Source organism: Castor canadensis, chromosome 8, assembly GCF_047511655.1.
Source record: "Castor canadensis chromosome 8, mCasCan1.hap1v2, whole genome shotgun sequence".
Taxonomy (NCBI): Eukaryota; Metazoa; Chordata; class Mammalia; order Rodentia; family Castoridae; genus Castor; species Castor canadensis.
Genome location: NC_133393.1, coordinates 18,531,879 through 18,548,843, shown reverse-complemented (window position 1 = coordinate 18,548,843; position 16,965 = coordinate 18,531,879). Strand labels below are relative to the sequence as shown.

At 55.7% G+C, this 16,965-nt stretch overlaps 1 protein-coding gene across 2 annotated transcripts in view; it reads right to left on the bottom strand.

The window, feature by feature from the left end:
* Positions 1-506: 506 nt before the first annotated feature.
* Positions 507-16,965, bottom strand: part of Mdga1 (MAM domain containing glycosylphosphatidylinositol anchor 1) — a 56,854-nt gene continuing 40,395 nt past the window's right edge. The window contains exons 8-17 of one of the 2 annotated variants that reach the window (XM_020175911.2): positions 14,865-15,161; positions 13,782-14,066; positions 12,214-12,365; positions 11,204-11,381; positions 10,927-10,950; positions 9,909-10,061; positions 9,525-9,659; positions 5,684-5,814; positions 5,373-5,481; positions 507-4,674 (exon numbers count right to left, since the gene is read on the bottom strand). In XM_020175911.2, coding sequence (XP_020031500.1) covers positions 4,583-4,674; positions 5,373-5,481; positions 5,684-5,814; positions 9,525-9,659; positions 9,909-10,061; positions 10,927-10,950; positions 11,204-11,381; positions 12,214-12,365; positions 13,782-14,066; positions 14,865-15,161 — 1,556 coding nt within the window. In that variant the 3' untranslated portion in view covers positions 507-4,582. The remainder of the gene's footprint in view (positions 4,675-5,372; positions 5,482-5,683; positions 5,815-9,524; positions 9,660-9,908; positions 10,062-10,926; positions 10,951-11,203; positions 11,382-12,213; positions 12,366-13,781; positions 14,067-14,864; positions 15,162-16,965) is intronic. The other variant, XM_074082286.1, reaches the window with a different exon arrangement.

Here is a 16,965-nt window from a genome sequence, read left to right as displayed (position 1 = left end):
TCTCCCCATTCCCCACCCTCTCAGACAGGGTCTCACTGGATAGCCCAGGCTGTCCTGAAACTCGTTATCCTCCTGCCTCAACTTCTCAAGTGCTGGAATTACAGGCATGCACGACCACTCCTGGTTAAATGTCTTTTTTAGAGCTGCCTGTCCTGAACCCCCAACTGAAATGGGAACTGTCTTTCACAGCCCCAATTTTCCTTCACAGCCTGAATTATAGACTTCTTGGTGTGGTTCTTAACTTCAAGTCCTTCGCTCCACTAAACAGGAGCTTCCATGAAGACAGTATGAGCTTGGTATTTGTGCAATGAGCAAATGAATGAGACTACAGAGTCTCATTCAGGACCAGGTCCCACTGTCCAGACCACAGAGGAGCTACAGGGATAAGCAGCAAAGAGAAGAAAGGCTGACCGAAGAGGGCTAAAAGGAACCTCCCAGCCCCTCTCGCTCCCCCAGCCCACCCTCTCCCTCTCACCCACCTGTTCACACACAAACCTGACCCCGAGTGCTAGAACACTGCAGTTTATTGATTGAAACAACCGTGTCAGAAACTAGAGGTTACATCAGAGGGCTTGAGGGAGAAAGGGGGCAAAGGGGGAGAAGTCAGGGAGGAGACAGAGAGCAAGGCAAAAGGGTGAGTATGGGGTCGTGTAACTAAAAACACAACCCCAAAACGTCTCACCCTTGAATGGGGTCTCCTGTTGTGCTTTTACCTTGGTGGTAGGATGGGCTGGGGTCAGATGCGTGGGCCTGGGCATGAGGGGTTTTGGCTTTTCTCCCAAGTCATTGAGGCCTCAGAGCTGGAGCGGTCCCCTCCTTTCTGTCCCTCCTGGGTTGGGGAGAACTTGGTGAGCTGGCTTCCCTGGAGTAAGGGGGCCCTCAGAGTTGGGCTTAGATGGAATGATTTGAGCAGGTAGGAAGAGGGTGTAAGGGGTCTGGGAGGGAGGCCACTGTGAGAAGGGCCCCTGAGCAATGAACCACAAAGGGGAGAGAGGTGGAGATGGGCAAATGCCATCTCGCTGGACCTCAGCTTTCTCACCTGTAAAATGGGGGCATTGAATTAGGTTTCTTTAAGGTCCCTTCCAGTACTAAGCGTCAAGGGATCTTCTCCAGGAAAGAGTGGTCCTTCTGCCCCAACACACACACACACACACACACACACACACACACACACACGACACAATGGAGAGGAAAGCACTTCCCTGATTTTGAAGTGAAGAACCCAACCTCAACCAATGGCCTAGAGGACTCTCCAGAGTGGGTTCACCCATCACATCCCTGGGGACAGACCTGGAGACATCCCTCCTCCAGCTGCCAGAGCTGTTGTCCAGGGAGAGGAAAACCCAAGGATTCTGCACCCTGGAACTTCAGCCTTCCTGGTCCTTAGGGGAAGCCAGAAGGACACACTGACCTTCATCCCTAGCTCAGGCTTTTGTGAAGACAGATGGCAGGAAATGGGACACAGTCTCTTCTATTTGGGAGCCTGGAGGAGTCCACAGTCAGTGTGAGCAGAGGTGAGGGCAGCTTCCGTGTGGCACCCATGCCTTCCCTGGGGTGGGAGCGTCTGGGGCTTGAGAGAAGAGGCCAGAATTTGGGGCAAGGAGGTGGTGCCTCTCCTAGCACAGGACCATCTGTAGCACCCTGGGGACAGGGCGATTTGAACCTCTCCCTGTAGTTACACTAACAGTAGAGTCCAGGAGCAGCGGCCAGCAATGTGACACCCGTGGGGCGGTAGTGGCTGGCTTCTAAGACAGGCTGTACCTAACCTAACTGTGGGGCCTTTGACGTCTGGGATCTCAAAGGTGGGAGGAGCATGCCAGGAGGAGGAGAAGGCCTGGTCTTCACTAACTCAGCACTCCTAGGTGGCATCCATGGTCCCCAGCACCGGATGGCCAAGCCAAGACTCCATCAGCTGCTATTCTGCATCTGGTCTCAGGAGTCCCTTTTTCCTCCCCAGCCCCAACCTGGAGGGAGAGTAGAAGGGTCCCAGCACCCTGAAGGCTGACCCCAGACTCCCTGTTTTAAGGCCACAATATGCCTCAGTCACCCTGGCCCAGAGGGCGAGGCTGCCAGGGGAAGTGCGCTGGATCCAGCCAGCCTGGTCTCCCCAGGGCTGGGGGAGTTTGGGGACCACCTACCAGGACACTGACATTCGAAGACACAGGCAGCATAAGTGACCCAGAGATGTGACTCACGGGTGCACACAGACACACCAACACTGACACACAAGCCACCCAGGGCTGCCCTGCAGGTTCGCAGACTGGCACCCGTGTCGGCACTGCCAGCACGCTAGCATACAGCCTACCACACTGGCACACACAGACACACACACATCATGCTCACCCATTCCCACGCAAGGACCACACTTAGTTAGCCCAGGCAGAACACCCTCAAGGCAGGGATGCCCTAGCCACAGAGAAGGCAGGCCTAGAAGGCAAGGCAAAAGCGTGCCACACACCTTTTCTGTGCCAGGCTTTACAGATACAGAGACGAACGAGGAGAAGCAGGACTGTGGACCACTGGCTTATACAATCCATCCCACCAGGCAAAACCCACAGAGTGATTTCATACTAGTCTCGCCTGTGCTAGGCAGGAGCAGGAGAAGGGAGGCTCAGAGGAGGAGCTCACAGTCTAGTTGGGACAACAGACTCTGCACAGATGGAACAATTAAGGAACGATACCCAGAACACACGATGAAAGCATGCACTGGGGATCTGTAGCCACTCGCTTCCTGGCCTTGGATGGGCCAGGAAGGCAGCCACACTGGTGGGGTACCAGGAGGCTCTGCTGTGGCCTGGCCTGGTAATCCAGCAGCTGTTGATAATAATGATAACACAGGCCTGGCAGAGGGGGAGCTGGGCAGCATGTGCCTTGGTCCCCCACCTACCTCCTGGCACTGCAGTGCTGCCTAGGTTCCAGGCCTCTTCTCTGCAGCTGATCCCACCAAATGCTCCAGGACGAGTCCTATGACAACCCCACCAAAGGTGCTTGCATTCAGTAGGGTCATCTCTGTACTCTGTGTGATCCTCGGGGATGAAAGATGGGCTTCCAGGCCCAGGTGGGAAGCTTGAGACTATAGAATAGGGCAGGAAGTGATCTACCTGGCTGACACCCCACAAACACATCGCTCACAAACGTGGATGTGTATGTGAACATATACAGGCACTCCTAGAGATGGGGTTCAGCCCCAGCTCCCAGATACCTGTAACTGCACACACACCCCCATATTTGCACACCCACCCACACAGAGGTGTGCACACAGCTGTATGCAGACACAGATGGGGACACAGAGACACGCTTGCACACACTGGCACAGTGCATGTGTCCACATGCACATGTGCATAAAAACTCATCCTGAAAGGGGCCGGGGCTCCTCTCTCCCATTGATGGCTCAGTGGGCACTCAGCAGGGGTGTTAAAGAGAAAAGACCTAAATTCCATCCCATCCCATCAATCTCAGCCTCCAATCCAGGATCCAAGACCAAGGAGCTCCTTCACGCTCTCAGGGGACTGGCAAGTCCCCATCCATCACCCCCAGCTCTGCACACCTCCACTGAGCCTGGGGGAGGAAGGAATGGCTGGGCACAGAGTGTTGTGCCATGTGTGCTCTGCCCTCCACACACACTCTCCTTCCAGCCAAACACATAAGAAATGGAGGCTCCACTCCACTCCCAAATTCAGTGTCCGATCAGGAGGCACAAAATCACAGAAGCAGGACTTCTCCTCTGCCCCTTAAAGTCATCCTCGCTCTAGAAAATGGCTCCTCTGAGTCCCAACTGGGGCTGAAGTTGCAGGGGGGCTGTGCTCTTGGGAGTCCAGCTACTGGTTGTGGGGGGGGGAGCGGGAAGGGACGTGTCATTCTCCAGATGCCCAGGCCCAAGACCCGGTGCTGGGTCCCTTCCAAGGGGGCACAATGAGGAGGGGGATATGATGTCCCAGAAACAGGTCAGGGGATCTGGGGTGACAAAGATCTCCACCATCCAGCCCCCGCTCTGGAACAGTTGCGTGCTGCAGACGCCCCTTTCTTCTTGTCCTCTGGACAGGGGCGACCACAGAGCTCACAAAGTCCCACTTGGCCCTCCTCTGATCCCTGCCTTCGTCGTGTCGGGGAGTCCCAGAGTCTGACCAAAGGAGGGGCTCCTGTGTTGCCCACTTCTGGCTCCCATGTGGAAAAGCCACTGGGCTGGAGTTCGGCCTTGAGTTTGGGGACAGGGGAAGGTTGGAAACACACCACAAGTGCAGCTGGGTGGGACAAGGCCTATGTCACGCCGAGGTCCCTGGGGTGGCAGACGCCATTCAGGCAAGTCCCGGGTCTCCGCAGTAAAGAAGGTGCTGGCAGGTCGGATAGAAACTTGTGCTTTAATATAACTGCGTGTGAGTGTGTGCGAGTGTGTGAACAACCATCTCCAGGGCCTCAGAGCTGAACTTCTGTCCTTGTTCTCTGCTCATCCACGCAACCAAGCAGGCCCCCTCCCAGGCGGGCCGGCCCTGCCCCTGGGCACCCCGGCTGGCAGGGGTCAGTCTTTGGTACGATGTGGACACTTTGGTGTGCCGGGGGCAGGGTGGGGGGCCACGAGCTCTCATCATCTCTGCAACACCAAGAGGAAGATGGCCATGGGCACCCAGAGCCGTGGGCTGGACTGGTGAGGGGCTCCACTGCCTGGCATCACCACCACTGCGACAGGAGAGAGAGGAGACAGCCCAGGGCTCTGGTCAGCTCCAGTAAGGGCGGGGAGTGGCAGGCAGGTTGGCTGTGGGAGGGCCCCGTTACTTTGTTTTGGGGGCCTGAAAGTGGGCACACGATGCACACAGACACACTCGTAAGCATGGACGTGGGCTGGCATGGTGTGAGGGCTAACTCAGCCTGCCAGGGTTCCTGCTCAGTAAGACACAGACCTCAGTGAGCCTCAGTTTCCTTTTCTGTAAAGTGGATCTAATAGTATGAGCAAGCCCAGAGGGCTGTGGTGAGGATTACATGAAATATGCATACACAGGTTTGTGTACCGTGCCTGGGACATAATAACTGCTCACGCAACTGGAGCTGTTAGTATTGGAAACATCTGACCCAGGCAGGCTCGGGCTCACACCTGGAGCCACAGGTGAGCACCTGTATGCAGACAGGCACTCAGACTGGGGGGCAGGAGGTGCTCTGAGACTAAACAATGCAGTAAGCTCCTGAAGTGGGGGGGGGGGTCTCCCTGTCCTCATACACCTCACGGCCTGAGTCAGGGAGGGCCGTGGTAAGCAAGCATTCACACAACACACCATTCCCCAAGTCCCATTCGGACACAAGCACCCTCCTCTAACAGACAGGTCCCCCTCCCTCACAGCCTCACAGATCTGGCAGCCCCACCCCCTTCCCCTGTCATGTACCTTTATTGGGGTCCATCTGCTTTCGGGGACACTCTCCTTTCTTCAGTGTGACATCGTCTATGGCAATATCCCCCAAGTAGCCCGAGCCTCGAACCCCTTCAAAAATAATCTAGGTGGGGCCAGAGAACAGGGGACAGGAGTTGGGGATGTTTTGCCCAGCACCGGAGAGCTCTACCCCTGCCCCTCCCACTCTATCTACCTGGAAGTCCCCTGTATTCTGCTGCGTTTTCCTCCCCAGGTTCCCAGAAGCTAGCAGGGGGCCTTCCTAAGGGTTCCCAGCCCGTGCGTCCACCCAGGCCCAGTGGACTCACCTGGAAGGGCCCACCAGGGTGGATGGGCACGTGGGCCTGCTGCCACACATTCCCCTTATTGCCACTGAGGGACCAGGCGTGTGTGTCCACACCCCCTTTGTTTCGGGACCGCACCAGGAGGTTGAGGGAACCTGTGGTGGGTGAGAGAACAGGGCGATAAGGTCTGGTCAGGGCGCCCCTGCCTTCCACCAAGTCCTCTCCCTCCACTGCCCTGTCAGATGGAACCTTCTCCCCACCCCCAGATGGTGCCTGCAGCCCACTGCCACAGGGGACCACAGTGTGGGAAAGGGGACAGCCTCGGATTTCAGTTCATCAGGGCAACTTGCAAATGTTCCTTCATCTCTTTCCTTCCCTCTGGTCACTGAAGCTGATCCTCGAACACACACACACCATCCCCATTCTAGGCCCACATTGCAGCGCAGAGCCGGACTCCCCAGGGGCACGCACACCTGGCAGTCCTGTCGCTTCTGGAGGAGGAAAAGGACCCTGAGTAGCTTCACTACTTTTTTTCATGCTTCCTGGGTCGAATGAAGTGCACCCTTCCACCCCAGCCCGGGATTTCTCCACTCTGATGTTTAGGACAAAGCCAAATTCCAAACAAAATCGGAGCGAGTTGATGTAAAGAAAAGCCATTAATTAGCACACGCACTACAGGACTGTGGTAGAGACAATGACTGTGAGATTTTGAAGGCATCAGCCCTGGGGTGCTGAGCCCATCTGCCACAGCCGCAGGGAGCTGAAATGCTAGGGCTTCTGAGGGGGCCTAGAAGAGAAGAAGGGGGGGTCACGCTTGGCTAAGAGCACCTGACCAGTGTCAATGCCCCTCCTTGTCAGTTCCAGCCCACTTTGAGCCCCCCAGTGGCTCCAAAGACCTCACTCTGGGGAAGGGAAATCAATCTTAGGCAGTGCCCAGTGGCTGGCATTTCTATGGCAGTGCCCACAGACAAAACCGCACCATCTGTGGGACCAGATAGACAGACCCCCGCTGTGGGGCACAGTCACCAAATGTTACCTGCCTAGGATGAAAGGAGTTGGCTGGGACCAAGGTAAGCCAGTGAAACCCACGGTCTGGGGACAGCTGGCACCCAGCTGCCAGGCAGGTGGGAGGGGATGAAGGGGAGGGGCCAGGAGAAACAGCCCCTCCCAGCAGTAAAGGCTCAAGGCATCCTCGCCAGCAGGACATGGATCCTCAACAAAGCTGCACCCAGCACCAGAACAGGAGGTGTCCACCCTGGCTTGGACAAGGCCCAAGCCCCAGTGTCTTTTGGGGTCCTTACTAGCCCCAAAGGGACCATTATGTCTTCCCCCACTGGGAGATCTAACCATGTCCCCATCCCCCTAGGGTCCAGCACCAATTTCCTTACCTTTTCTTTCTCCTCCACTAACTATTCTGCCCCTCTGCCCCAAGGGCCCTGGTAGGAAAGTGTGCACTTTCACTGCTCAAACAAAAATCCAATTTCTGCCCCCTTCTCTAAGCACCCCTGCACCTGCAAGGTCCTCTCCATGCAGGGGCTTCCCAACACCCCCTGACAGGGGTCAGCCAGAGACCAGGATCTTCCACCTCCCCTGGGGCGGGTCTGCCCTTCACATTGCTCCTGTCTCTCTTGCCCCTGCCACAGCCGACCAGGACGGACGCTGATACCTGGACACATCATGTTCTCCAGCCTCAGGCCTTTTCCCTAGGCCTGAGATGCCTTCCCTCCTGTTGCTTCCCTAGCTGAATCCTTCTCAGTCTTCAAAGCAACCCTGAAATGCCACCTCCTCCAGGAAGCCTTCCCGGGTTTGCGTTGGGAGTTTGCTATCCTTCCTGTGAACTCTGAGTCCTTAAACTGCAATTCCTTGTGCCCAGGCCACTCGCTGCCCTGCAGTATAGCAGTTGATGGGACCCACAGCTTCCCTTCCTCCTCTGACTCCTAGGGGACGGTCTGGGTCTCACTAATAAATGCTGAATGCAGAAATTCCATTGACTGTCACAGACTTTCATGGAATCTTGGGGTTGGAAGTTTCCTTATGGATTATTAGGCCCCAGCCCCCATCACTCACTCACTCACTCATTCATTCATGCATTCACCAATTGAGAATCACTTCGAGTTAGGCCCATCTTAGGCACTAGAACAAGACAAAGATCACTCCCCTTGTGGTGCCTCCGTTCTATTGGTGGCAAACATTGTAAAGAAAATAATGCAGGCAAAGGGACAGAGCTCTTTCATGTGGGATGGTGCAGGACCTCACTGAAGAGACCTGAGGGAAAAGACCATCAGGAGCAAAGGCCCTGAGGCAGGTGTGTGCCTGGTGGACTTAAAGAAAACCAGGGATAGCAGTGTGCAGGAGCCAAGTGACATCATATGGGACCAGAGAGGCAGGTAGGGACTGGACTAGGCATGGGAGGGTGGGGGAAGATGGCAGTGGCAAGTTTCAGAGGGTCCTGAGGGGGGCAGAAACATGATCTGGGACCAGGGTCCCTCCAAGCATCCCTGCTGGACCATCCCCCACCACAGCCCCCTCCTGACAGGGCAGGTGCCTTCAGGGTCTCCCTTAGGGGAGCTCAAACCTGCCCCCCTTCACCTCCCCAGCAGGCTTCACTGCCTAGTGTTTGCTCGACCCTTGGGGACCCCAGGGCAAGGGCTATCTGTCCCACAGACTTTCCTGACTCTGACCAACCATCCCAGTTTGCCCTGGGAGAGGGGATTTGGTGTAGTACAAAAGCTAGGAAAAGCCCGAATGAACTGGCTACTGTGACTGGGGAAACCTAAAGAAAACAAGAGCTGGGCAGGGCAGGGCGGTGCTGCTCACCCACTCTCACCCACTCCAGAGGAAGCGTCAGCCCCAGCCCTGGGTGAACTGGTCTGTATGAAAGGTTTGGGGGCTCCCCCCCAGCACACCCCATCCTTCAGCTTGGCCCATCATCCTGGCTCTGGGATGAGCCTGGGTGCGTACATGCGTACAGTCACTCTGAACCGGGCAACACAGTGAAGCGTTCAGTGAGCTAAGAATGGGCAAGCCCAGAAAGGAGAGACAGACAGACAGACACTGGCTTCTACAGGCATAAAGTTTCCCTGGAAATTTGCCCTCAAATCTAGTCCGTTGATGTCTCTGAGGAGGGGCCCTAGGTGACAGAAGGGATGGGAGGGACACTTTCATTGTGCACCTTTGGGTACCTTGTGACCCATAAGGTAATAAGTAAACAAATGACATCTTTAACAATTGTCATTTCCTCAGCAATCTCCCAGGACCATCCCCAGAGTCAGTGAGGTCTTCCCCTCACCAGCTGGCTGGCCCCGGTCCTGGTCACCAGCTCTTTCCTGATGCCCTTAGTCATCCTGTGTCTCCCACTAGCTGTAGGTGCCAGGGCAGGGCTCTGAAAGCGATGGCTGAACTGATGAGTTCATGATTAAACTGACAGTCCTACCAGAGGTAGTCCCAAAAGTCACATGCTTTGGAAGCAGCACTTCTCTCACAGTCATATAGCAGCACCTTACACTCCTGTTTAGGTCTTGGGGATTGCTATGCTGTGCAGTCTTTGGGCAAATGCTTAACCTCTCTGAGTTGTGTGCATACTACTTGGTGCCTGGCAGGCTTTCAGTATACACAACTGAGTTGTTTTCTCTACCCCCAGCCCCCCATGCCTCCCACCTTTTGCTGGAGCCTTTTTCTTTGTAAAAGCTGAAGTTAAGAGCTCTCAACTTCTTGCCTTGCCAATTTTCTGCCCACACCCTTCCAAGATGTGTGATTTAGCCAAGCTGGAAAGCTCGGCTAAATCACACAGGACGGTCCCCAGTCTCCTGTGACTCCCTCCCTGCAACCCCCAACACAGGGTCAGACTCACTGCTCCCCTACTCACCAATGTGCTTCCCATACATGTGGTAGAAGAAAGAGACACAGTAGAACTTGGTGCTGGCATTATAGAGGGGACTCACCAGCCTCGCACGGTCCCCCAGCTCCCGGGGCCTGGATGTCTCAATGAACATGTAGTAACCTGCAGGGGACAGAAAGATGGTGCCAATAGGCTCCTCCCACCCACCCAGGCCACTGTCCAACCCAGTGCCCAGTCCTAGCTCCGTCCTCCCCACGCTCATCCCAGGGCAGCACAGCTCTGAGTTCTGTCTCCCTCAGACCGGGGCTCCCTCAGGACAGGGCCCTGTCTCCCTGCACCCTCACACTGGGGCTCCGTGGGCCTAGACCTCTCCCAGAAGCAATCTTTCTTAGTAGCAGGCCATGTCCTCACCCTCAGGGGTCCCACTGATGTCAGTGGGGGGACCAGTGTTGGGGGACCGCTTTGGGTTCTGGGTGAGAGCGTTCTGCCGTGTCCAGTCAAAGTTGTCTGTCGGGTCCTGGGTATAGCCACAGATCTTCTCATCCTCAAAGTGGCAGGTGTCATCTGCATGCAGGGCGTTGGGGGCGGGGTGAGACAGAGGGTCGGCCTTGCTCTCCCTTACCACCCCCAACACAGCTCCCAAGCATCTAAGCAAGAGCCCAGGGTTTCAGGGTCAGAGAGACCAGGCAACAGGGCCCAGGACAAATCTGTCCCTAGAACAAGATTTCTTTGTGTCATAGGCCCTCCTGACATCTCAGGATACCATCTCAGAATGGTGATTTTAGAATGAAACGCACAGGATTTCAAAGGAAATCAATTATATTGAAGTACAGTTGTCAAAATATTTTTATGATCTGTTATACACTAACCAGGTTTCTTTATTATCTACTTAAATCACAAGATCTAGTGTTAGGTCTGGGAAGTACCGTAGTGGATGTAAATGACATTTGGAGCTTTCTGCACTACCTGTAAGGATATGAAAACATGACATTCTCCTGACGACAGTCACCAGCACTGATTACTCTACTGTGAGTACAATCATTGACATGGATGTGAAATTTCTGCTGGAAAATAAAGGAATAAATGTGTGCCCCTCTATGTTCACACATCCCTTGAATTCTACACACAGACCTCTTGGGGAGCCATGGATCACAGATTAAGGATCTCCGCCCCAGGGGACAGAGGACGTGGGGTAGCCTGGCTTCTCCCTTCTTTCTCTTGGAGACAGGGACAATGTCCTCCACACACACACAGCCAGCCTTTAAGTCCCAGAATAAACCCAGCCCAGCCTGAGGCTCCTGGCCCTTGCCCCATGGAAATGCAGGGAGAAGCCATTTTCTCTCTGAGTATCTCTCAAGGTCCCTTGCTGTCACCAGGAGAGCCTTTGTGTCCCTGTAGGGAAGGAAGTCAAAGTGGTCAGGGGTCTTACCTGACAGATTCGGAGAGCTGATGGCTGAGAAAGCAAGCAAGAAAATCTAATCAGAAACAAAGTGTAGGGCTGTGTGAAGGCTGCCCAGGTTTGAAACCTAGGGACAGGGGACCAAAAGGCTTGGGCTGCAGTGACAAGGTAAGAGAGTACTCAGTGGAGAGCCCCGAGTTCAGAGGGTACAAAGGGAAGGGAGGGGACAGGGAGTCCCTGGGCGTGCAATGGACCCACCGCCCCTGCCATCACCACTACCACTTCCACCACCACCACTGTCACCTACGCTCTGTGTAGTGGATGATGCGGGAAGCCATGTCACCAGCCCCAAAGGTGGTGTAGGGCGTGAGGCGGATCTCATAGCTGTGAGGCACACGGAGATCAGCCAGGATGTACTCCAGCAGCTGCCCCTTCTCCACACGCCGTGCAGGGATGGCCTTGACCATGGCATTGTGCTGGTTCAGCTGCAGACACAGGGAGTTCCCAGATGCCCAGCAGGCCACGCCCTCTGCGCAGCACCAGCCCAGGCACCGGCAGAAGGTGAGGATGGGACAGCATGAGGAGCAGAAAGAGGGAGGCCTAGGATGTCAGGCCTTTGGTTTCCTCATCTGTGAGATGGGACAATCACCCCTTCCTGGTCCTGCTTCCAGGGATATCTTAATAATAGCAGCCACAGTCACACCTACTGAATAATTAGTGTGTGTTGGGCACAGTTCTAAGTGTTTGTCACTATTAATTCATTAATATGCAAATCTTCTGAGGGAGACTGTTAAAAGTTCCCCCATTTAACAGATAAGCAAATGAGGCCACAGAGATGTGAGCTTGCCCAAGCTCCTACAAAGATGGCCTTGACTCCAGCCAGTGTCCCCCCGCCACACACCCCAAGGCACACTCTCCCGCTCCCCACCACTGCCTCTTGGGCTGAGCAGGACCACATGGAATTAGACGGAGTGGCTGACAGGGCAGCATGAAGACTCTGACCTTGCACTGTAGTGGCCCCGGCCCAAGCCCTGACCCAAGAGTGGCGTCTGTGCTCTGTGAGCAGTGCTGTGTCCCCAGGAACCCAGCTGTCTCTTGCCCAATTCTCAAGGCTGTGCTCAGAGGCTGGCCCAGAGGGGACACAAGCCTGGAGGCCCTCAGCTCCTGCTGCTCTGTCCAGACCATTGTCTCTGCCTCTGAGGGGCTGTCTGTAGGATGGTGGTGTATCGGAGCCCCTGTCTCCAGCCCCTTCCCTGTGTCACCATGAGATACACCATCCCCACTGCCTCGCCCTGCTCCCCCCCCCCCCCCGCCCACCTGGCGGACACTGAGTCTGTAGTTGAGCACAGGGTCCACAGCATCCGGCTCCTTCTGAGTCCACTGCAGCACGTAGGAGAAGTTCTTGGACAGCTTGTGGCTGCGGGTGGGGTTGGGGGTGTCGAAGTAAAACTCCGGGCTGTAGGCTTTGGCTGAGAGGGTGGGGAGGGGGGCATGGGGCCGTGGAGGGTGGGGGGGTGGAAGAGACACAGAGAGAGGAGGCATGGAGGGGGGACAAAGAGAAAGGGAGTATTGTGAGGAAAGGGGACAGGAAGAATGAGGGTGGAGTAGGAGGGAAGATGAAGAGAAGAGAGATTGCAAATCCCAAGAAGGGGCATTGGTGACAACAGGGAGGAAAGGCAGGGGGAAGCAGAGGTGACATTTGGGAGGACCCAAATGGAAGGGAGGTTAGGGAAGACACAGAGAAAGAGAATCAGGAAAGACAAAAAGGAAGAGAAGAAAGAGGACATGGACAAAGGCAAAAAGGCAGGAACAGGGGGAGTGTGGGAGAACAGGGGAGAGGGAAGGAGGTGGGAAATGTCACAGGGGCCTCTGGCTGGCAGGGCTAGTGAGTAGGGAGGGGCTGAGAGGTGGCCAATGACCTGTGGTCCTAGACCCCCCGCTGTTGAATAGGGAGATTACAACAAGGGTTGAAGGGATAACCTCTGAGTTCGGGGCTGTTGAAGCTGGGGTGCAGTGGAATGGAGGACAGACAGCCTGCAGCTCTCCTCCAGAGGCACTGTCACCAGATCTGGCAGGAAGGTGGCTCTCCCCAAATGGAGGAAAAAGGAAGGGTTGCTGGCAACTCAGACCATCCCTCTCTGTATCTCTCCACCTTCTCCACGACCCCCACGCCTTTTTGACCCATCCTCACACCTGTCTGAAGCCCCAGTCGGTCCATCCGGGAATGCCTTCATGTAGAGATGGGGCTGAGAGCAATTTTTGGGCACTAACAGGCCTGCACGTCTAGGGTGACAGCTCAGGGAATGTGTGCTGGCTGGCCCATCTTCACCCTGACATTTCAGAGAAGCTGTTTCGGGACATCTCCCCTCTAAGCTAGAGCTCAGTCCTGGAGGGGTTCCCTAAGGACCAGAGAGGACTGCCTGAGACCGGGTATTGCCTAGGCTGGAGGGTGGACTCACAGAGCTGAGATAGGACGAGGCTGTAGGGGGCGGAGCCTATGTTTTCTGTGGGCGGAGCCTCTAGACCTTAGCACATAGGACTTTAAAGAAAGAGCCTCAACCTGGGGACAGCTGGGTTTCAAAGGGGCCAGGCTGTAAGAGCCTGGGGAGAGGGACTGAGCTGTAATGGCCTGGCTTAGGGCAGCTATCTGTGGGCCTTGAACGGGGCGTGAGCCGTGGAGGGCACAGGGGGGCACCTGGGGGGCACAGGGTGTGGGGTCTACACCTGGCATGGGCAGGTCTGGGGCTGGCACTGGAGCCAGCAGGCTTCAAAGCGACATGGCCCAGCCAGGTGCAGCAGGACCGTGTAGAGGCGGAGGCTGACCCGGAGTAGGCGGGGGGGGGGGGGGGAGTGGGCAGGCGGGGCGGGACCGACGCGACGCTCACCGGAGACCTGGAAGAGGCAGGTGGCTGAGCCCACGTCGTTGGAGACGCTGCACTCGTAGCTGCCGCTGCTGTCGCGGGTGAGGGCGTCCAGGCGCAGCTCGGCGTGGTCTGGGGCCTCGGCGACCGCGGGGACCACAGGCGGCGGTGGCAGCAGCTGTCCCTTGAAGCGCCACACGGCCGAGGCGATGCGCTGGGGGCTGCCTCGCAGGAGCGAGCAGCGCAGGAGCACCGGCCGGCCCAGAGCCTGGCGCACGTCCTGGGAACTGGGCTCCACCTCGGGCGGGACTGAGGGTGGGGACGCCGGTCAGCCACCACGCACTTGTCCCCAGTCCCGTAACTCCCCACCCAGCCTGGGGAGATCTCAGGACAGGTGCACACTCGCACCTATTCCTACTATACCACGCTCACCTATCCGACCCGCACATACTTGCTCCCTCCTGGTCGTTCCCGGTAGAGGGGCCATGCTCCCAGACTGCGCCCTAGCTGTGGCTTATTTGGGTCCCTCACCGCCTCCCCAAGTGAAGAACAGCGTAGTCTTGGGGCTCAGAACACTTGCTGTTGAGCTAGATGGTTAGGTTCAAACCTCAGCCCTGCCTTATCTAGCTGTGAGAATCTAGGCAAGTTGCTTAACCTCTCTGTGCCTCGGTCGCCCTTTTTTCAATAACGAGGGGAAATAACAGAATCTGCCAACAGGGCTGCGGAGGGTTAAATGAGTACATGCATTTAAACGCTCTTAGGACAGCGTTTGGCACGTAGTGGGTTAGCTTTCATCATTTTGTTAGACTGTCCCCCCTTAAGGACCGCCTTCTTGTCCACGTGGGACCACAGCACTTTTCTTCCTCTTTCAAAATCCCATTTCTACCTGTCAAAATCAAGTTATTTCTTTGTTCACCAGGTCCCTGAAAATGAATGTGGGGGGCACTTGATAGTGGAAGTGAGGCAAAGGACTCAGCTCTCCCCCCCCCGCCCCCCCATGTCTTACAGCACAAAGCTCAGCAGTAGGTGGAGGGGCTGGTTGGGACGAGGGTGAGGGGGGTGTTACAGGGCCAGGCCGGCTGGCACTGGCGGGCAGATGGCACTCACACTGCACGTTCAGCTGCACCTGGGCCTCCCGAGCGCGCACGTTGAAGCCATTGTAGCGAGCCGTCTGGCAGCGGTAGGTCCCGCTCATGTCGCGGCTCACGCGCTCCAGCCTCAGTTTCCCGTCCGGGGTCTCCTCCAAGGGCAGCCCCGAGGGCAGCAGGGCAGCCTCCTTGTCCACGCGGGACCAGAGCACCGGCGGCCGCGGCTTGCCTCGCACCTCGCACTGGAGCTCGGCAGGCGAGCCCTCGCGCACGGTCACCACCGCCCTGCCCTTGGGCACGCTGATGGTGGGCGGGACTGCGGGAGGAGGGACAGTCAGGGACAGTAGGAGGGAGCTGGCATTCTCCAGGCCTCTGCCCTGGGGCTCCTGCCTTAGTCCCTCCAGGTGCAAGCCTCCCTCCCCTATCCCAGGCTTCCTACTGTCCCTCAGTCTCCAAAACACAATCACCTCTCCAAATCCTCCCCACCTCCTGGGTCTCTCTCTACCCCAGCTCACCAAGAGCCCTGAAGTCAGCCTGGTCTAGCCCTTCTGCCCCACCTCACCAAGTGCAGGGATTCCACCCTTTAAGCCCTTTTACTAAATTTCCTGTCTAGCTCCCTCTCTCCCCCAATGTGGCTGGCCTAAGTTCTTTCTTGCCCGGGTGTCACCACAGGGGGCTAGTCTATCCCCAATGTCATCACCCTTTCTTCCAAAGTAACAGAATACTTGATTATGGGCAGGACACACAGCCACCCAGAATAAAGACTACCTGACCCCGCTGGCTGGCCTCGGACTAAACTCTGACCAGTGGGGTATGAGGGAAAGCAAAGTCTTTTAAAAGCAAGAGGCCACGCCCCTGTCTCCTCCTTTCTGCAAGTCAGAATGCAGATCGCTGGCTGCAGTTAGAACTGCCATCTTGACGAGGTGGCAGTGCTAAGGATGATGGAACAACAAACCAGATGGAGCCTGGGGTCCCCAAGACTTGGTGAAGCAGAGATGCTGTCCTCATCCAAACTGCTCACCAGCTGGCTTTTGTAGAAGGAGCCATACATGTCTCTCCCACCCTTCTTTTCTTTTCTTTTTTTTTTTTTTTTTGAGGTTCTGAGGTTGATACCCAGGGCCTTACACATCACAGGCAAGTGCTCTACCATTGAGCCACTGTTAACTAGCCTTCTTTGTTTATTCATAGCTGAACCTAATCCAACCCACCACCTTGCCCACATGGAGGGTTTTTGAAGACCTCCCTTTTTTTGTAGGCCCCCTCCCCTACCACATCAAATTAAAATGTACCCATGAATATCAAATATTTAACATTGTATGTACTTAAATATGACATTTTTATTTGTAAATAACTCTACAAGGCAAGCTAAATTCCAGTTACCTAGTTCACATCATTTATTTCCTATAAACCTTTATACATTTATTGGCTTTAATTTTGCAGTTTTCTCTTTGTGTTTTGGAGCCAGTTCATTCATTTTTCCAGGTTTAAATCATTTCCAGGGGTTCATAAAAAGCTTCCATGCTGCAGGCATCAGACCTCTGAGCCAAATACAGAAACAGCCACAGGCCCCTTCTCTATCTCTAAAACATCCTGCTCCCAACCCTTCCAGGCCCCCCACAGGCTAAAGCGCTGCCCTCTGGTTATAGCTCCAACAGCTCCACTCTGCAAACAAGGCCCTCAGGCTCTAGCCTGGACACCCCCAGCCTCAGCTCCCCTCTCTCATCTTGTCCCAGCCTCAGGACAAGTGTAAGGAACCCACTTCACTCCCTGGACATGCCAAATCTACATCTGTGGGGCCTCCCCCACCTTTTCTGCCTGTTGTATTCTTTCCTGGACTTGTCTTCCACCTGACAAATTCCACCTCACCCTTCTAGAAGCCTCCTTTGACTTCAGGCATTCTGGTGCTCCCTCTCTAGTGTCCCCAGATTCCTCCTGTATCTGCCCAATCACATTCCCAGGGTATGACCTGCATTTTCCTACCTTGACCCTCCCCTGACCAGGTATCGAGGAAGAGGCGGTGTCTTCCGATCTGGCTCCTCAGCCCCTCTCCCAGGCTTGGCACAAAGGCATTGTGGCATCTGTGGAGTTCTGGTCAACTCCAAGGCCCAACTCAATCAAGC